Below are 20,457 nucleotides of genomic sequence, written 5' to 3' on the forward strand. Positions count from 1 at the left end.
ATGGTGGTGGCAGCCTTGTACAACACAGGTTTACTACAGTATATTGTTTCCAACATGCTGAGATCAAGAATCCAGAGCAGCTGCTACAACAGTAATTAGATGAGGTTTGTTTTTGGACAATCTGATCTTTTTTTCTACCCCAGTGGTGTCCCTGAGATAGTCTACCATAAGAATATTTTAACCAGACATTTATTCAAGTAAACCACTCCTGCGATTGCTATGAACAATGAATTTGCAAATGTTTATGCTGACTGTAGCAGAATAGGAAGAACAGAAAGGCATCAAGCAGACCAGACTAGAAGTAAAGCCCTTTCACCTCCACTGTCCTCAACTTTCCTAATTAAGCTTTGTTTGTTTAAAAATAACAGGCAAAACATAAAATCTTCTGCATGCATAAAAGGGCTGAGTGAGCACAGATGCACACAGATAGACAGATGATCGCTCACCTTTGTTATTCTGAAGAAGAACTGGGCCCATGACCGCCAGAGCAGTAACAGTGATTCTACCCTGACCGTCCAGTCTGGCTGGGTATAAATAATGTTCGAATCAGACTGAGGGATGGCAGGGAAAGAATGCAATGCAGAAAGTCAAAAGACAGGAAGAAAAGGGAAAGCATGTCTATGAAATCGCATAATTGCACTGCAGGGAATTTTAATCAATTAGAGCCGCAGAGCTAATTAAAGGCGGCATTGTGTTTACTGACTCAGAGCAGAGAGCTCAGGGGGGAACAAACAGTTCAAACCCACCCACATACACACACACACACACACACACACACACACTTCCTGTTGACTCAAATGTCCCAGGCACATACAGAACCATGTGTTTGTATGTCATGGGTTCAACTTCTGACTCACACCATTTTGTCACCTCATCTTCTGCCTTTCCATTACAGATTGCATCTAATTGCTTTAAAAATGCTAAAAATCGCAGGAGAGAGTGAACACACACCTGCATGGGCAGCTAGATCCATTCATGAGCGCACAGCCTGGTCACGCTTTATCTGTCACTGCTGAGCTAAGAGAGTTGACCCTCTCCAGCAGTCGGGTGCTGAATGTCTAATGGTGTCTGACAGTGTCCAAATGGACTCCCATACAGTTCAGAGAAGGTCATTTACATCATTTAGTGCTACTGATGAGATGAATAATAAATGAATTACTGCCATGATGGGGTGGGGGGGGGGGGTTGATTGAGACAGGAAGCTTTGCCGTTGGCTGTGAATTAAGGCGATGCAAACAGGTGCTGTGTTTACTGCACGCGCTCACTGAGGACTTCTCTCCAGCTGTAACATTTTCCTGACATCCTCCAGAGTGAAGGTAATTTCATTACCCAGCATCCAAACTCTACATGCTTGACTAGTCGAGGGGAGAAAGGAAATCAATAGACACCATTACCACGGTTCTCAGTTGAGGTTTAATGGATATGCACACGACTGGTCTGTGTGCATGTGTGTTTTTGTCACTGAGTGTGTCTTCCAGTGTAAAACAAACCTCATTTACTGTTGACTAATGAAGATTTAAGAACCTACTGTTTGTCTTTTTCTGAGCAGCTGTCAGGGGTTGATTACATCTTCACATCATGGAGGAGTCCTCACTGAAGTATAATGGTGTCGTCTTACATTTCATGCTTGTCTCCTCTGCCTGGGCCCCCGGCTGAAGGATGGGACCCAACCGTGACCCTGTGACCCCACAGGTTGACGTGAGAGAGGAGGAGGTGTTGAGGGAGGAAGTGGGGGAGTCAGACAGGTCAGTGGAGTGAATCTGCCACTTGGGCCCACCAGACTCCTCCATCTGCTATCACAAGAACGTCTGTCTGCCTGGTAATTAAAATTAATTACCAAAAATTAACTGCAGCCCTCTGCTTTCTCTCTGTCACAGGGTCTTCACACACATGTAGAGATTCAACAGCAAATCAGTGCACACACACGAAATCATCCAAATAATGTGCTGCTGGCAGATCTTAGAAAACTGCAGTTATGATACCATCCTCGATAGCCGTCATGTCTGCTCCCTCAGTTGTTATCCGTACAGCTCAGCCGTTGTTTTGTTTAACAGGCTTATCTGACTCCTGCTAAGACACAGACAATTTGTCTTTTAATTTTGAGACAACATCACTTTGCATGTCTCATTTCAGAGACAGTGGGAGTCTGCCTTTCCCTCTCCTGATGCTAGTATTCGTCATCGTGTCCCACTGTGATGTATGGATTAGCAGAAGCCATCCTGACAGTCAGCAGCAAAACTGAGCGAGCAAACATACTCATATATCCACTCACCACATGCTGGCCTTTGTGTAAAAATAAAAAACAATCTCCATAAAGTTCTGCCAATAGGGATAAATAATTGAGTTATCTTCGAAGAGGCCTCAGTAAAATTATTTTATCTCTGTAGCAGTGTCATAAAAACAACAAATTATTTTTACAGCCCTGGTCTCAGTGCTGATTTTTACTCCTGTAGTAAGATCTGGATCTGAGGACATACTGTGGAGCAGTCAGGCACTCAAGTAAATCTCTGTGATTTACCAAATATCTGATAACTGATTCATATATAGATTACAAGTGTTTTTTTTTAATTTATTAAAGGTCAGAACGTAATGACAAATACCTCTTGAAAGTTCTCAAAGCAACAAACAGAGCCAGGCTAGGAGGTTCCATCTCACTCCTGCTAAGCTAAGCTAACCAGGTAAACTGTGCTATAAATGTCCTGTTGACTGCAAAGCTTACATTTCTGCACCCAGCACTAATTAGTTTACACTACTACATGCTGCTATAAGCACAACAAGTTGCACTTAATTATAGAGTGACACTCACCAATCATTCTGATCACTAGCAATAATTACCATCTCATTTATTAAAGTTATTTATAGACTACATCATCGACAGTATTTCAAATTGTTTTACCTTAAAGAAAATTAAAGTAGATGGAGAAAATAAACACTGGTGAAATATGAAGTTGTAAAAGTTGAAATAAACTGCAGGACCATTTTCCGGACTTCTCTGAGAAATTTAATGTGAGAAATGTGAAAAGCTCTGGTCCAGCGCTTCATCTTGGCAAACAGTTTCCACTATGAATCTGAGCTGAGGTGACATCAAATAAATCTAAGCAGACAGCAATCTGTGTGGTGGCCGCTGTGTCGTGTGCTGCTGCAGTGATTCAGAACTTGGCAGATTTGTCCGAGAAAAAGGTGAAACATTCATCAGGTTTCTTATAGCAAGGTTGACACTAGGTGCTAAATAGAGCATCTGTTGTCTGGTTAATTAGAGAGTATGTATGAAAACGTGGGTGGACAACAGTGCAGTGTATGCAGTGACATATAAACACTTGCTCACTTCAGAAAATCTACATTAAACAGTATTGTATATTTCACAGTTTATTTACTTTTACTATTTTTTTGAGGCCAGGAGCAGATTCCAGGCTTTGCCATGAGAGTTTTAGATGAAATTATGTATTTGTAACGACATTTACATGGTATTGCATATTTTTGTAGACTCCAGGCTATAGCTAATGTAATAATCCACAAATACAGCATTTTTAAGCAAAAAGCATCATAACATGCTGGATAGTTTATGACATCACAAGAGCTCAGCTAAATGCTGACATGTTTATTTTCAACAAATCTCAGCTGTAGCTTGATGCCTTGAAGGTAGAACTGAACTCCATGTTTGGGGCACTTGATGGCCGACATAGTAGTCTATGTCAGGTTACTACACTGGAAACAACAAAGGAAAAACCGATAAGGGAAAAATAAGGAGCTTAAACATAAAACATAAAGCTGGGATTGGCTGCAGCCTACAGTGACCCTGAATTGGATTAACAGGTATAGAGGATAGATGGATAGATGGATGGAAATACACAATAGAAAGTTGAATCTATGTTTGCTTGAACTCAAAACTGATATTTTGCGTTTGTGGGTAAGTTTTTTTTTTTCCAAACCACGTACTCTGAGACGAGCTCCTATGTGAACCAGTGGTCGGGATTGCACAGGATTAATTGGTTGATAAGAATGTGAGGATACCAGGCAAAAGAGATCTTGACAGGAAACAAGGCAGGGTTGATTTTTTGAGACATTCGAGTAAAGACAATTGCTGAGCTGAGAAAGGCACGAACTACTATTCCCTGCCAAGCACACTGTTACGTATAATAGACAAACTAGGACTGTAGTGAATCTGGGGTTTATTACAGAGAGATAATTAGTCCTGCTTCTCAAGCTGGGATGGAAGTGGTAAATGACTGATGGAGAATGAGTGGCATATTATTGAGAACTGATGGATCTCTTAAGACGAAGAAGAAATGTAATTACATGGTATTGAAATCAATTGTAGTATTAGTTGTTTTGTTTTTTTTCTTTCACAAAGGCCAATTTTCACTGTGCTCAGAGTAAACTAATTAATACTCTTCTCGGAAGTAATGAATGATTTGCAGGATTTACAAACTCATTCTTTAGAATTGTTAATCCCTGTTTTGTAAAAAAAACATGTCTAACATGTTAGTCATTCTGAAATTATTGGTTTAAGAAACGTAAAAGTTAATATAAGCATTTGAGGTCAGTATTCATGTGGTTCAATCCCAGAGAAGAAACCTGTGTAAATATGACATAAACTCGATCTTCTTTTAGCTGTGTGTACTTGTGCCATTCACCAGGACTCAAGGCTGCTGACAGCTTTGCCCTGCAGACCAAATCAATACAATAGGTTCTTTGAGCATCACACACATATACACACACCTGCAGTTAAAGGATAACCTTGAGACAGGTCCCACAATGGTTCAGGAGAACCATTGGAAAGTGTGAGGAATGTGTATGTGTGTGTAAGAGAAAGATGGCTTTCCCTCCTTTCTGACTGCTCTCAAGGCTACTGAGAGTTGTTTATAGAACAGCTGGTCGATTGTGACTATGGAGAATCCTGCACACCTTAATGTAACAGAAGAGTAAAGCACAGAAAAACAAGGCTAACTGAAGCTGGTATTTTCACTCGGAAAGCTTTTCACCCTTGTTTATACGGTCGTCGTCTTAATGCACGATGGAAAGGACAGATGTGCTCCTATTTCTGAATAATACAGCTGTGCATTCTGCTCATGGTATACACCTGTAGACTCAGCCTAAAGGTCAATTGTAGACTTCAAGTATATTTGTTAGTGCACCACTGTACTTGTGTTACAATAATGTAAATGAAAAAATGGTATTAGAAAAAGTGATTTTCAGTGTTCGAAATTTCAGTAAAGCCCCAAAAAACACAACAAAACTTAATAATTTATTAGCCAACTATCATTTCCAGATTAATAAGAAACAGTAACTAGATGTATATGTAAAGAGAGAGCGGAGAGAAAGAGAGAGGCACACAGTGAAAGTGAGAGTTATGGTTGTCCATGAAGAGAGAGTCTTAATTGTTTCCTTGGAGACGAGTAGAAACCATGAGTTCAGCCTCTGACATCCACGTTTTTCTCATTAACAGAGTACCTGACATTCTGAGCAGGGAAAAAAGAAAACATTCAGTGACTTTCTCTCACCTCTGAAGCTGGTTCATGTATCAGACTCAAACGGCTTCTTCATTGTGCTTTTTTTTTTTTGGTGATTATTTGTTATTTGATTATTATTCGTAGACAGTACCACTCTGTCCATAATGACATGGGTCTTGTTTACACAGCAGGCCTACACAGCAGTAAATTAATTACAGAGGTGGCCAACCCTGTGCCTGTGCATTTGTGTGGCACTTATGGCAGACTGAACTCAAGACTCACCACAACAACAACTTATACGAGCCATTTTTAACCAGTGCTGACACGTCTTCACACCAGTTCACAGCATCCTGGGTCAATCTGCCTTGCCTCTTGCCTGAACATACAGTTACACCAGTAATTGCAGAGAGAAAGACCATAAAGAACTCAATATGGCCACACATAGTGTCATAGTATTTTCATAGAGGACATGGCAGACAATGCAATTAAATCTTGATTTGTGATTTTGCAGGTGCTATGCCCTTTGTTGTTTTCCTTCTGATGAGGCCTGATATTTATACATTTTCTTCGCACTTTCAGGTCAGCCATTTCTTTGGTTCCATCACTGAAAATAAAACCATTCAACACTCAACCTCAGTATTTCAGCGTAAGATCACAGGCGCCTCTCCACTCTCCTCTGCCAGCTTCCACGTGTCCATGGCAACATTTCAGTTTAGTATTGATTTTACCATTTGAACACTTTGCAGATCTTGTTATGCCTTATTATGGCCAGAGCAAAATGTCCTTCTTCAGCCATTGGGCTGTGCTTTTGGTTTAGAGCCATGCAAGCTCCATTAAAAGCAGGCCTATTTGGGCCCCAGTGAAACACTAATAGTGCCATTAGAGCAGGTAGATCGGTCACATGCAGACACACTCGCATGTGCTCGCACTAAAAGTTACGTGTTCATGCTGTGACTGCAGTTAGACAGAGAAATAAAAGGAAGATGTGAACTTAGGAATTCCAGAGTGTAATGTTCAGAGAAAAACATCTTTATGTTATCTCACAGACCAAGAAGATTTGGTCCACTTCCAGTTTTATTTATTCTAATTTACCCCCCCCCCCCCCCCCCCCCATGCCACAAGTTCCTTTTTTATTGGAATTTCCTGAATTTTATCTGGTTTAGAGAAAAAGTTGTATGATAGAATTATCCTTTGTGGCAATTTTAATATTCATTTGGATGATCCCTCTAATTCCCTGGCATCTGAATTTTTAAGTATAACGAAGTCATTGAATTTCCATCATCACGTATCAGGCAGTACCCACAACCAAGACCATACACTGGATTTAGTTTTTGGTCTGGGTCTTACAATAACAGCTGTTGAGATCATAGAGTTGTTTGTTTCTGGTCACAAATGAATTGTTTTTAGTTGTGAATTTCATTCAATCGCCTGTTTTACCTCATCCTAGGATTACCTGTGGTTTTAATGCACAAAGTGCATTAAAAGAGCTTCTATGTTGTGCAGAGGCAGGTTATCGGGCGGTAGTTGGATGCTCCCTTTTAGGGGTCTTTCAGGATCAGGATTGTCCTGCCTTCAGTTAACCACTCTGGGTGAGTCCCATCCATCAGCAGCTGGTTCATTTGAGCTGCCAGGTGCTCATGGAGGGCAGTTAGCTTCTTTAGCCAGTAGGTGTGGATCATGTCAGGCCCCAGTGCTGTCCAGTTCTTCACGCTTGAGACCCTTTCATGGATATCTGCCATTGTGATGGCTACTGGTTCCTGTTCAGGGAGGTTGTTCTCAGGTCCACCAGCCACTGCACATTGGTGTTATGTGATGCCTCCCTCTCCCATATGTTTTTCCAGTATTGTTCCGTCTCCAGCCTTGGTGGGTCTGCTCTCATGTTACGACCCTGAGAGCAGACCACTGAGAGTACACTTTGGATGGTTCAGTGGAGAACACCCTGTTTATTCTCCTTGGTTCTATTTCTCTGGTGTGAGTCATTGTTTGGCAGTCTCCAGGGCCTCTGGTATGGACAGCCTGCTGTATTTCTTACCCAACTTCATCCCACTTCTCTGCAGTTCTGATAGTTGGCTAACTTCTCTCCGTGTTGCCCTTATTTTTGCCTCCAACTTCCTTCTCCATGCAGGGTACTGCTCATTGGTGGTGGTGTGTATTGTGTGGCCAAGCATCTCAAGGATCACTGTTGCCGTGGTGTATATCAGGTTGTTGGTCTTAGTGATGGTCACAGTGGGGATTGTTCGTAATGCTGCATTCACATTCACATCTTCTAGTAGATTTTCATAGGGTACATCACTTAGTCTTGGTAACCAGCTACGGAGGTTCCAGGTGTCCATCTTTCTTATGATCTTCGCTCTCAGGTCAGCTGCTCTTGTGTAGAGCTTGTGGGGGCTTATTATTGGGGCTTGGTATCCAATCTCGGGTGGGGATGGTATTTTTTCCCCCCTGACCTGGCTCCCCCTTGCTGTAGCATTTGTGTTGTATCTCTTTAATCTCTAGTTGTGATAGCAATTGTACATATGTCTATATATAATATATATATATATATATACATATACAGTGGGTACGGAAAGTATTCAGACCCCTTTAAATTTTTCACTCTTTGTGTCATTGCAGCCATTTGCCAAAATCAAAAAAGTTCATTTTATTTCTCATTAATGTACACTCAGCACCCCATCTTGACAGAAAAAACCAGAAATGTAGAAATTTTTGCAAATTTATTAAAAAAGAAAAACTGAAATATCACATGGTCATAAGTATTCAGACCCTGTGCTCAGTATTGAGTAGAAGCACCCTTTTGAGCTAGTACAGCCATGAGTCTTCTTGGGAATGATGCAACAAGTGTTTCACACCTGGATTTGGGGATCCTCTGCCATTCTTCCTTGCAGATCCTCTCCAGTTCTGTCAGGTTGGATGGTGAACGTTGGTGGACAGCCATTTTCAGGTCTCTCCAGAGATGCTCAATTGGGTTTAGGTCAGGGCTCTGGCTGGGCCAGTCAAGAACGGTCACAGAGTTGTTCCGAAGCCACTCCTTTGTTATTTTAGCTGTGTGCTTAGGGTCATTGTCCTGTTGAAAGGTGAACCTTCGGCCCAGTCTGAGGTCCTGAGCACTCTGGAAGAGGTTTTCTTCCAGGATATCTCTGTACTTGGCCGCATTCATTTTTCCTTCAATTGCAACCAGTCGTCCTGTCCCTGCAGTTGAAAAAAAACCCCCACAACATGATGCTCCCACCACCATGTTTCACTGTAGGGATTGTATTGGGCAGGTGATGAGCAGTGCCTGGTTTTCTCCACACATACCGTTTAGAATTAACGCCAAAAAGTTCAATCTTGGTCTCATCAGACCAGAGAATCTTATTTCTCATAGTCTGGGAGTCCTTCATGTGTTTTTTGGCAAACTCTATGCAGGCTTTCATGTGTCTTGCACTGAGGAGAGGCTTCCGTCGGGCCACTCTGCCATAAAGCCCCGACTGGTGGAGGGCTGCAGTGATAGTTGACTTTGTGGAACTTTCTCCCATCTCCCTCCTGCATCTCTGGAGCTCAGCCACAGTGATCTTTGGGTTCTTCTTTACCTCTCTCACCAAGGCTCTTCTCCCTCGATTGCTCAGTTTGGCTGGACGGCCAGGTCTAGGAAGAGTTCTGGTCGTCCCAAACTTTTTCCATTTGAGGATTATGGAGGCCACTGTGCTCTTAGGAACCTTGAGTGCTACAGAATTTCTTTTGTAACCTTGGCCAGATCTGTGCCTTGCCACAATTCTCTCTCTGAGCTCCTTGGGCAGTTCCTTCAACCTCATGATTCTCATTTGCTCTGACATGCACTGTGAGCTGTAAGGTCTTATATAGACAGGTGTGTGCCTTTCCTAATCAAGTCCAATCAGTTTAATTAAACACAGCTGGACTCCAATGAAGGAGCAGAACCATCTCAAGGAGGATCAGAAGAAATGGACAGCATGTGAGTTAAATATGAGTGTCACTGCAAAGGGTCTGAATATTTATGACCATGTGATATTTCAGTTTTTCTTTTTTAATAAATTTGCTAAAATTTCTATATTTCTGGTTTTTTCTGTCAAGATGGGGTGCTGAGTGTACATTAATGAGAAATAAAATGAAGTTTTTTGATTTTGGCAAATGGCTGCAATGACACAAAGAGTGAAAAATTTAAAGGGGTCTGAATACTTTCCGTACCCACTGTATATATATATATGTATATATTGACGTAAAGTAAAAATCTGAATCCTATGTGACATCAATGCTAAAGGTGTATGTGAGGTATAAACAATATACAATAAACATTTATCAAGTGGCATAGAGAAATTGTACAGAATTATTAAACTCCTCTACATTTGTCTGACAGCTTTAGCTCCTGCTCAAATGAAGATTTCTCATCTCATTTTCCAGCCTTCCTGTCCAGTGGAAACTATGCATCATATTCATATGCAACATTAACATTATTTGTGTGCCCATGTTAGTATACTGATGCTAGCATTTATTTTTGCATTCAGTCTTGTTTTTCTGCTGGATCCTTTACATACTTTGAATTAATTAGATATTAATCCATTCAATCAATGTATTAAGGGGAAGAAGTATGTATACTAAAGAAGTAGGTTTTGAATTCAATTTCATACTGCATAGTTCTTAAATTTTCACAGTGCAGGTGTTCTGTTATGAGGACTTCTGTCAGTCATTAATTATGGTTTTGTATTTGCTTGCACGATAGATGAAATGGTTTCCACAGGTAGGAGGAAACATAAGCCTGCTGGGAAATCAGCTAAATGACAGTCGGAATATCAGACTTGATTTGATCCCTCTCCAGTTCTGACTGAGTGTCTTCATTCTTTCTTACTCTCCTGTCAAATGTGCAGCTAGGTCTGCGTTCCCCATAGGCTCCATCTAGAGGTCTTGTTTTGATACCTTCACATGAAATATTGCTCCATCTTTAAAGGCCTGGGAGTGCCTTTCCTCCGCTCTGACCTTTCCCTGTCAGTCAATAAAATTAACCCTTCTTTCATCAGGAGGAACCGCAGGGAAAAAATGCATCGGGTTTTTAACAGGATTGCAGATTACAAACAGCAAGGCTTCGCAGTGGCAGGTCCCCATTTGATTGATTTCCTCACTTCCTGCAAACTGCTCTGGTTTAATGTGTATGAGCTGTGAGTCCACATCATCGCTGACACCAGTTCAGCTCCGAGCTCGGCCTGCTGTTTACAATTCGGCCCACATATGTTTGATAATGTTGCATAATGCAGTGATGTCAGCACTCTGAACGCTCACATTACCCTGCTCTCTTCTGATAGCCGGCTACCACTGCTGACTGATGGGCCGTCCACAGGAGGGAGGGGCAGTGAGTGATAAAGACCTCGACAGAGTTTTAATTAATGGTGTCTATCCAAGGTCAGAGTCATCATGTCAGTGAGCTGTGGCCCCACAACTGATTGATTACATTCTGCTCTCACACAACCACATGCACAATCAGGTGACACACATTGATCTGGCTCTGTAGCCTGTGCCAGCACTACAGATACATCCATCCAGCCATCCGTCCATTCATTATCCATTCTTTCCTTTAGCGGTTTTACCATTCAGCCATCCATGTACCTGTCTACATATCTATTCTTGTGCATTCTGCCATCTGTCACATCTCTATGCATTCTCCGATCACTCTATTATCCACCCGTACATGCGTACATTTATAATCTATTCTTTCTACACTTTCCACTGTTCATCCATCTGACCTTCCACAATTCTATCATCCATCAATCCATCCATTATCCAGTCATCTGTTTGCACATCCTTCTACTCATCTACATCCTTCTACTCATTCATCCATTCATTCTGTTACTCATTCTAGAATTCATACATCTTTTACATCATACATAGTTTTATACCTATACTACCATTCATCCATCCATCCTACCCATCATTTATTATGCGTCTATTCAACATCCCAAATTTATATCCATTAAACTATCAATTCAACCATTCACACATTTGTTCATCATTGATTCACAAATCTGCTCATACATCATCATTCATCTGTCCTTTCCTTTGGGGATGAATAAAGTTTTTCTTATCTTTCATCCATCCATCCATCTACTGATTTTACTTACTTTTATTTTTTTACTTTTTTCAATTTCAAATTATACATTTATTGTCTGTATAACATAGCATCTCTCAAAACTCACCGTCCAGCCCATAAGTGTATTTTTCCCTCTACCTATGCTGAATGGCATCAGTCAATTCTAATTGAACTTTGACAAATTGTACATTGTTTGAAAAAGCAATTCCTTATTTTAACAGCCCAAAGTAACAAAATGTGCTTTTGGACATATAATGTTTTATCCTTGAAATCGATAACCACTGTTCTTCACTTTGTGATTCTCTTTGAATTTGTTTTCTGGCTGTTTTAGCCATTTGGTATACTTTACGCTATATTCACAGTCAACAATATGTCCTGAAAAAAACAAAGCATATTTCAAGATTTTGTGTTGCATATTGAGCAAGCCTATTGCAGTGGGCACAGCCAGTCAATCACATGCTTTGGTCAGAATGACTCATACAATATTTGAGTTTGATGACCTTTATTTTCATCAAGACCTTATAATGCTGTTCAGGCTGCACAGAACACAGTCATTTGTACCAAGATATATTGCATTTTCTAGTTTTAAAGGCCGAAAATACCAACCATTTGGTTATGAAACGCCTCTTTGGAATCCCAAATGGTCACTGGGTGTCACTAAACTGTGGTCAGGTCAAAGTAAGTACATTAAAATGGTAAAGAATTACTAAGAATACTTCACTACTGAGCGTTTTTAAAAGAGGTTTAAAGAAGAAACAATATATGTGCTGCTTTGATCTCAACAGACAGCCCCTCCTGAGTCCAAGAGCTCTGACAGTGAAGGTATGATTACCTGTGTGACTAAATCTGGACCTTGGATCAAACAATCACGAGGACTGCGCCTCTACATGCTGATCCTGGTCTCTGGCCTTACATTTCATCACTTTTCAGTCACCACATGGATCCAGCTGACCATCAGGGTAGTGACCCCTGGATCTGTCTTCTATTAATCACAGTTAGGCAACACACAGGGAGCCATAATAGAAGTTGCTGGAGGTCAATCTGACAGGCAGCAGCAGGTTCATCTGCAGGTATTGAAGTTGTTGCTGTTTCTGAAATGAACTGAATCTTGACTGTAGGGATCAGGCCCCCAGGAGCAGGTCATTTTGACAAAGTTGGCACAGTCGATATGGTGGGAAACATTATCAACTACTACCAGAAAAACTTTTTTAATCCACATTTTTTTCAAAAGGATCAAGTTATCTTTTCTCATTAACTTAATTCAATGTAAAAGTCAATAGGTTTCCTGAGCCTCTACTGATATTTATTTGCTAGCCTCTCTTTTATTATTTTTAACTGTTCTAGCATTAAACAAAATGAACAATCTTTTGTGTGTCTTACACACAGACACTTTAAACAGACTTCCTACGGAGATCTTCACCCAGGCGGCAGCAGGAGTTTAATCTCTGTAAAAACACTGAATTCTTTGCAGCATTAAATCCGGCTGGCCTAAAGGTTATACTAAATGCAATAAACTGGCATTAGAACTGTGTGACCTGCTTAGCGCAGCCTGAGACGGAGTCACGCTGGGAAATACCCAGCACCATACTTCATGTGAGTTTTCTAAAGCTCACACTGACTATTCTTTAATGCAGCAGAGACAAGTTGAAGACTATTGATCACATCTAATCCTGCTTTAAAGGTCCTTACAAAATATTACTTTTAAATGGTGATTCTTGACAGCATGGTGGATGAGTGGTTAGCACTGTTGCCTCACAGCAAGAAGGTCCTGGGTTCGCAACCCTGCCTTTCTGTGTGGAGTTTGCATGTTCTCCCTGTGCTTGTGTGGGTTTGTGTGTGGCCCTGTGATGGACTGGTGACCTGTCCAGGGTGTACCCCTGCCTTCCACCCAAAAGAGAGCTGGGATAGGCTCCAGCAGATCCCTGTAACCCTGGTTAAGGAATAAGGGGGTATAGAAAATGGATGGATGGATGGTGGTGATTCTTGATTGAATTTGGCAGTACCTTAACTGCATTCCTAACTCCAATCCTCTCCCATTCAAATCTCAGGACGGGCATAAAAATTAATTTTAACACACTACTGGTTCTCTAAAAGCCACTTTGTAGGTGAGTTAAAAAATCTGTTGATAAAATATCTGAGGTATCATCCTGTTGCACCAGAAAATTTTCAATACATAATGGTCCTCTACCACCATCTAGTGGCTGCTTTAACAGAAAAAAAAATCTAATTCACAGACTGAATGAGCCATTTCTTATTGCAAAAGTAAACCATAGACTCTTAGCCGTTTATGATCAAAACGAAGATTGTCCATAAATACAAAGATCCTAAGCGTTAAAAGGAGGTGAAGCGATAGAAATGTATTGTTCACTTATCAAAATGTGAATGGTAAAGGTTTTGAGGATGGTGTCACTATCAACCCAGAGATCATATTTGGGTGTGCTAATGAAGAATCCTGACAAGTACTATACAATACATGCCCAATGTCAGTTTTTATGTTCATGAGATTTCCTTCTGTAATCACTTTAGATACAGGATGTCCTGTCGGATACATGTCATCCTGGTGGATCTAACCATTAGAGGTGGACAGATCTGATTACTCAGTTTTGAATTTGATGAGTCACTGTGCTCAGAATGCAGCACAGGAGAGCTAAACTTTTACAGAAAAATCAAGATTCAATGCACTTTCTGGCTAAAGAGACTTTTTTTAAATTTTTTATAAGAGACTAATACCCCGGGCCCACCTGTGGGCCCAACCTGTAGAAAGATATGTTTCCAGATGAATTACCAAAAATCTTTGTCCAAATTTTAAAAGTCACAATAAAGTAGAAAGTACTTCCTTTCCAATGACACCAAGCTCACCAATATAACACTTAAAATGTAAGTACAACAGCTAGTTTAATTTGGGTATGCAAAAGGAAGGTAGGTAACTTTAATGTCAGAAAACTGTTTTTTTACATCACAGAATATTTTTAAAGCTCAAAAATTATTTTTCTCCTTTTACCTTCCAGTAAGCTACTGTACACTAACTAGCTACTGACTGTGGCTTTATATTTTCCTGACAAATATGACTATGGTTTCAATTTCTCATCTAAATAAGCATATTTCCCCAGGATGTTGAAAGGAACAGAGGAACTTTGGGCCCTGTAGCAAAAAAAAGGATCTCAGACACAAGGTCTCAGTCATGATGAAGTGTTAATTATCTTAGGTTATCTGCTTTTCTTTCTGACCTCATTTACTCCCTCCTCTCTCCTTCCTTTGTTTAATGAAAAAGGAAATTACCCACATGTAAGTAATTTGTGTGAATCCAGCAAAAACAATTAAGTGAAAAAAGCAAGAGCAAGCTCCGCTTTAAGAGAGAGCAGTAAAGTCAATAGCTGCTAATGAAGATAGCAGACGACAAACTTTAAAGACATGTTAAACTTTTGAAAAGCCAGTGTGAATAAAGTGGTTATTTTATTAATATCCTGCAGATGCTTGTGCTATTAGCTCATCCACAAAATATAACAAAACCAGTAACAGTCTGATTTTGCCAGAATATTTTGGATAAATTTTAGTTTCCATTATCAATCATGGTATAAACTACATTGTCAAAAGTATACGGACAATCCATACTAGATATATTTTATCAGACATTTTAGATAGTAGTGTTCTTCCAACAGAGTTTGGGGAAAGCTCTTTCCTGTTTCAGCATGATTTCCCATTGCACAAAGCCAGGTCCATTAAAAAAAAAAAAATGTTTATTGAATTTGGCTTGGAAGAACTGGCCTGCACAGAGCTCTGATCTCAACTTCAGCCAACAGTTTTGAGATGAACTGGAACATGACTGTGAGTCAGACCCTATCACCTGAAATCAGTGCTGGACCTCACTAACAGTCTTCTGTTGGAATAGGGACAAATCCCTGCAGCCAGGTTGAAAGACCATATGCGAAGCTTGAAACCAGCCATGTGCAGTGCAGTCAGAGTAGCAGATTAATGTCTGTGGTTATCTAGTGACATGTTAAACAATCACTAAAACTCTCCACAGTGTTGGCCATGTAGTGCATGTACTTTTATCCAGAAACAAATCTTCTAGAAATTCATATAAGAAACAAACCATTTATAATCACATTTGACCTCTTGAAAATTACACTCCAGTAAAACAGTCCTGCTGATTACGGTGAAATGCTACTAGAGATTGTAAAGAGACAAAAATCTCTTTTAGCGGTTATTGTCTCTCAGTGTTTATGGTCACACTGCCCCAGCTCTAACTCCACTCAAGTGACTGTACAACAGAGTTTTACATTTTCACTACATTTCTTTCAAACTTCTCACTTCCCGGCTCCTGTGGTAGGTGACCCTTTTGATGTTTCTTTAAGTCACCCCTGTGTATGAATCCTTTCCCACAGACCTTGCATTGGTACGGCCTTTCCCCCGTGTGGATCAGTCTGTGCTGTTTAAGGCTACTGGACTGAGTGAACCTCCTGCTGCAGATGTTGCAGCCATACATCTTCTCCCCTGAGTGAACTGTCATGTGCAACTTTAGATTGCTGGGGTTGCTGAATTTTTTATCACACTGATCGCAGATGTAAGGCTTCTCCCCCGTGTGGATGCTCATGTGATATTTGAGATTCACCATGCAGCGGAAATTTTTTCCACACACGTTGCATACCGGCCGCTGCCCCGGTTTCTTCCCTGTGTGGACCCTCATGTGGTTCTGAAGTGCGCTGGCATGGCTGCAGCGTTTGCCACAGGTCTCACAGACATACGGCCTCTCTCCCGTGTGGGTCAGCATGTGGTGCTTCAGAGCACTCCGGTGACTGCAGCCTTTGCCGCAAACCTCACAGGTGAAAAGTTTTTCTCCAGTGTGTTTGCTCAGGTGAGTTTTGACAACACTCGCATCGCTGCATCCGAGACCAATCACCTCACAGCAGTTTTTCTTTTGCATGTGAGTCACCCGGTGTGTGGCCAAGGATGAGGATGAGAAGAAACTTTCACCGCACATTTCACAGACAAAGTCTCTGTCTCCTACATGCTGATTCTCATGATCAGCCAAACTCTGTCTGCACTCAAACGTCTCTGAACAAAGAGAGCACACAAATGTCTTTTTCAGGGCACAACACCTGTGCCGCTGCAGTGCCAACACCCCGGCAAAATGATTCTCACACAGTGTGCACATATGGGTGTTTGTCTTCTTCAGGCTGTGCTGACGCATATGTCTCTCGTAGGTATACTTGTAAGAAAACTCTGTCCCACAATCTAAGCATTTGTAAAGCTTCTCTCCAGTGTGACGTCGTGAATGTGCGATGAGACCCTGAGATCCAGCAAAGCGCCTGTCCATCAAACACTTCAGAGCAAAGGTTTTTTCACATGAAGGACATTTGAATGACCCTGTGGTCTTCTTCTTTTTCCTCTTGAAAATGGTAGGTGAAGTGTCTGCATGCTCCTGGACAACATCCTCCTCACTTTCATCAGAGGCCGGCACAGAGATCGGCTCTGATGTGGGCTCTGCTAACAAGGTTTCAGGTTCAGACAATGATCCAGAGTTACTCTCCTTATATGTGGCTACATCAGGTGAAACAAGGAGACTTTTTCAGTGGAGTAATTAAGAGAAACAGCAGTAATCATTGAAAAATAAATGTAAATAAATTAGACAAAAAGTCTCTCTGTCCACATCTTGGTAGATGGATGTGTATCCTGGTTAAACAAATATTTTGACTAAAATAAATATGAACTTGTTTACACACTGCTTTGTAAAGAAAAACGATAATTACCAGGTTCAGTTACTGATTGTGAGTCAGCTGCTGCTGCTGCTGTTGGTTCCTCAGTTTTGCTTCAAACCAAGTAGAACCAGGCTAAATACCTTTATGATATATATGGTCGTTCTCCATTCTTTTTGCTAGATCAAGTCCTCTTTCCGTTTTCTTTGTCTTCTGATGAGAGCTTCTGACCGCTGAGTCTTTTTGTAAGCACCAAGAACAGAGTGTTGTTTAAAATACAACAAATGGCAGTGGGTGAACATAATCCCCCTCCATAGTCACACAGTCCATTAGCTGACTTACGCTTTATGGGCCTGGATACTCGTCCTGCTTTGGTCTGGTCATTCAGCCTGGATACCTTCTCTGCAGGAAGACCATCCTCAGCCTCACATATGGACATCCTCAACAGCATTGATATTTTCTGCACTACACCTTCAGTGCATGATTTCATTAGGGATGCAAACTGGGCCTATACAGTGATGGGTAAGAAGGAGTGAAGATCAGTGAGAGCAGTTGGAGTGCTGCCTAAACTTTTAGTCAGTCAACTGATTTGTTGATATGAAATGAATCTGCACAATTATATTTACCTATATTTATTTTAGAAAAGGCACATATTCCCTCATTTCCAGTTTCTTAAATGCAATGACACACTCGTTGTCTGAGTTTTAGTTAACGTTACAGTAAATCACCAGGTGGGATACAGGCCAACTTGGGCCGTGAGAAAAGTTCCGCTTGTTTTTGGTACTTTAAGAGACTTATACAAAACAATGACTCTGAACTTTAGACTCTGCCTCCGTTTTTCTGATTCGTGCTGGGGTCCATCTACATGGCAACACCCGATAAGCCTCATCGCTAGTGTAGCTTGTTATTACTGCTGGTTAAAATATCAAAAACCCGAGCCTATAAAATCATGTTAATTATGTTTTTAGCAACCGCTGACTAGCTACCTCCACGTCTTCACGCAACGTTAAGACAACAAAGTTTGTGTGTTACCTTTATATCTTTATTTAACCGCCGTCTCTCCTCCCGGTCTTCGGTCCTCATCGTCTTTCCTGGAGCCGGAGCGGAGCGTCGCTGAGCGGCTGCAGCGTCAGCGCCGGACGAGACCTGGTCCAAAAGTCTGTCGAGCTCTGCCACCGCCGCGTCTACCAGAGCCTCCATCACAGCACACACCTGACTCTCAAAGGTCTCCAGGCAGAACATGTCCGAGTGACTTGCATTCACACACACTGTGCTCTTTAATGAAAATGCTTCATTTTTGTACTGAGCAAGTTATGTTGTTAGTTTCTTCTTCTTCGCATAACGCGGTCTTCTTCTTCTTCTTCTTGGGTTTTAATGACAACCAAATGACGCATTACCGCCAGCTACCGCTTCGGAGTGCGGATCTAGTATGTATATCTCCCAATTAATCCCCATTAAATAAAATTCAACTTAGTTTATACTAAACTCTTGTGTTCTAGCTTTTTCAAAGCTTCTTTTATTTCCTGCCTTTTTGATACCCCTGATACTTAATAATAAGGAGAACTCTCTCTTCTTCGTGACATTTCTTGCATTTCCCAGTTTGTGTTTTTCTATTTTTAATATATTATTTAAATTACAATGTCCTTACCTAATTCTGTTGAATAGGACCTCCTCCCTTCTTGACCTGAATATATGTTGCTGTATGATGTACTCACCTTCGTATTAACAGGACAGAAGAGCCTCCCGCTTATTTCTCTGTTTCACAGCTCTTGCCACTTCTCCAGTGCTTTGTTCCAAACTGTGCTTTCAGGTTTTTCCTTTACTTAGTGGAATTTCATGTCTTTATTCTTATTTTGCCACTTGGTCATCTTTGTGTTTAAAGGAAGTGTTTGTGGTTGCTTCATTTTAGTTAGTTGGGTCTGCTTTTAAAGTTTGTACCGGGATTCAGTGTGATAATAACAGATAAGATGCACTAATACAGAAGTTATGTAGCGACGTTCAGTCATCTGCTTTTGTAATTCCTCAGTTTAACCAATAGAGGGCATAAAAACAGGATTGTGAATACAATGAGAACCAACAGCTACAAAGTTTGCATATAATTAGTTTGGTTAACCCTTTAACATTCAGATCAACCATTTAGTAGAGCACATTCTTGTTGAAAAAACATAGGACCCATACAAACAAACTGTGGGTTCTAAAAAAAAATAAAGTAATAAAAACAGTGATTATTTGTTGTTTTTACTGATTGTTGCTATTATAGTTTTTTACCCTATAAAAAAAACATGGATTAGTGGATGTTTTAAAAATAAAATTCAACTTAGAACTAAACAGAACAAAATAGCTACATTTTACCACAATGTTTTTTTTATTAAAGAAAGAGAACAGTTTTAGTCAAGATCTCCAATTATGCCATTATACATAAGTAAACTCAGCTCTCTAGCATGCCATCAGCGCAATTAAGTTTCCTGCTTACTAATAAATTATTTCCCCACTGTTTGTGTCAAAAGGTTGTGGGTTGACTAGACTCCTGTTCCTGCTGAACTGAGCCAGTGCATTGAATGAAACTGCTGTCAGTTCAGAAGGCACAAGAGGGAAGCCAGATGTTTCCTCAGAGGATGTCAAGACCGTGGTCAAGAAACTGGTTCCATTCAAAGCTGATTAGAGAAGTGTAAAAACTCTGCATGTTGAGTCAAATGTAAAAAAAAAAAAAAAACAAGTTTAAAAAGTCCATGTAAGAACTACTGGCAGGCAACTAAATATAAACACACTTTATATTTCTAAATAATTTTATTTGACATTATGATATGATCTTATCTGTTAACATCAGCCCAAAGGAAAAGTAAACACAGTTTCGACTTTGAATATAATCCTCTATTTGTTCAAAAGAAAATTAATTGAAGTTCAGCTGGCAACTATGCAAATTGTCACTCACACCTCACAACAAAGGATAGAAGTTACAAAACGTCTGATAAGCATCTGATAAACTTAAAGGTGCAGGTTATTGCTTTCTCCAAAAACATTACTGCAGTGGTCAGTGCAAGCAGAAAGCTTCAACAGAGGCTTTGATTTATAAAATGAGGCTCTTGTAAAGTGATAATGATGATTCCAGAGTTAGTCCAAAATGCTTCATAGTAAGAACATAGATGCACAGGTTCTAGCCTATTTGTTTTGTTGTGGTGCTGCTTCTTGGAATGATTACCGTCATTTTTGGATCACCAAAGCTCTTCATCAATTCTTT

The 20,457-nt window shown here is 40.6% G+C and overlaps 1 protein-coding gene across 2 annotated transcripts; it reads right to left on the minus strand.

Moving 5' to 3' along the window:
* Window positions 1-4,541: 4,541 nt before the first annotated feature.
* Window positions 4,542-18,560, minus strand: LOC113124921 (gastrula zinc finger protein XlCGF7.1-like). 2 transcript variants are annotated; one of them, XM_026298094.1, is made up of 4 exons: window positions 18,252-18,560; window positions 17,562-17,727; window positions 17,329-17,458; window positions 15,230-16,831 (listed from the first exon to the last, which is right to left on the minus strand). In XM_026298094.1, exon 4 carries the CDS (start codon window positions 16,712-16,714, stop codon window positions 15,800-15,802), a length of 915 nt encoding a protein of 304 aa, XP_026153879.1. In that variant the 5' UTR covers window positions 16,715-16,831; window positions 17,329-17,458; window positions 17,562-17,727; window positions 18,252-18,560; the 3' UTR covers window positions 15,230-15,799. The 2 variants fall into 2 exon arrangements, with proteins under 2 accessions (XP_026153881.1, XP_026153879.1); XM_026298096.1 differs by lacking the exons at window positions 15,230-16,831; window positions 17,329-17,458 and adding an exon at window positions 4,542-5,459.
* Window positions 18,561-20,457: the final 1,897 nt, after the last annotated feature.

Source organism: Mastacembelus armatus, chromosome 12 (assembly GCF_900324485.2).
Source record: "Mastacembelus armatus chromosome 12, fMasArm1.2, whole genome shotgun sequence".
Classification (NCBI taxonomy): domain Eukaryota; kingdom Metazoa; phylum Chordata; class Actinopteri; order Synbranchiformes; family Mastacembelidae; genus Mastacembelus; species Mastacembelus armatus.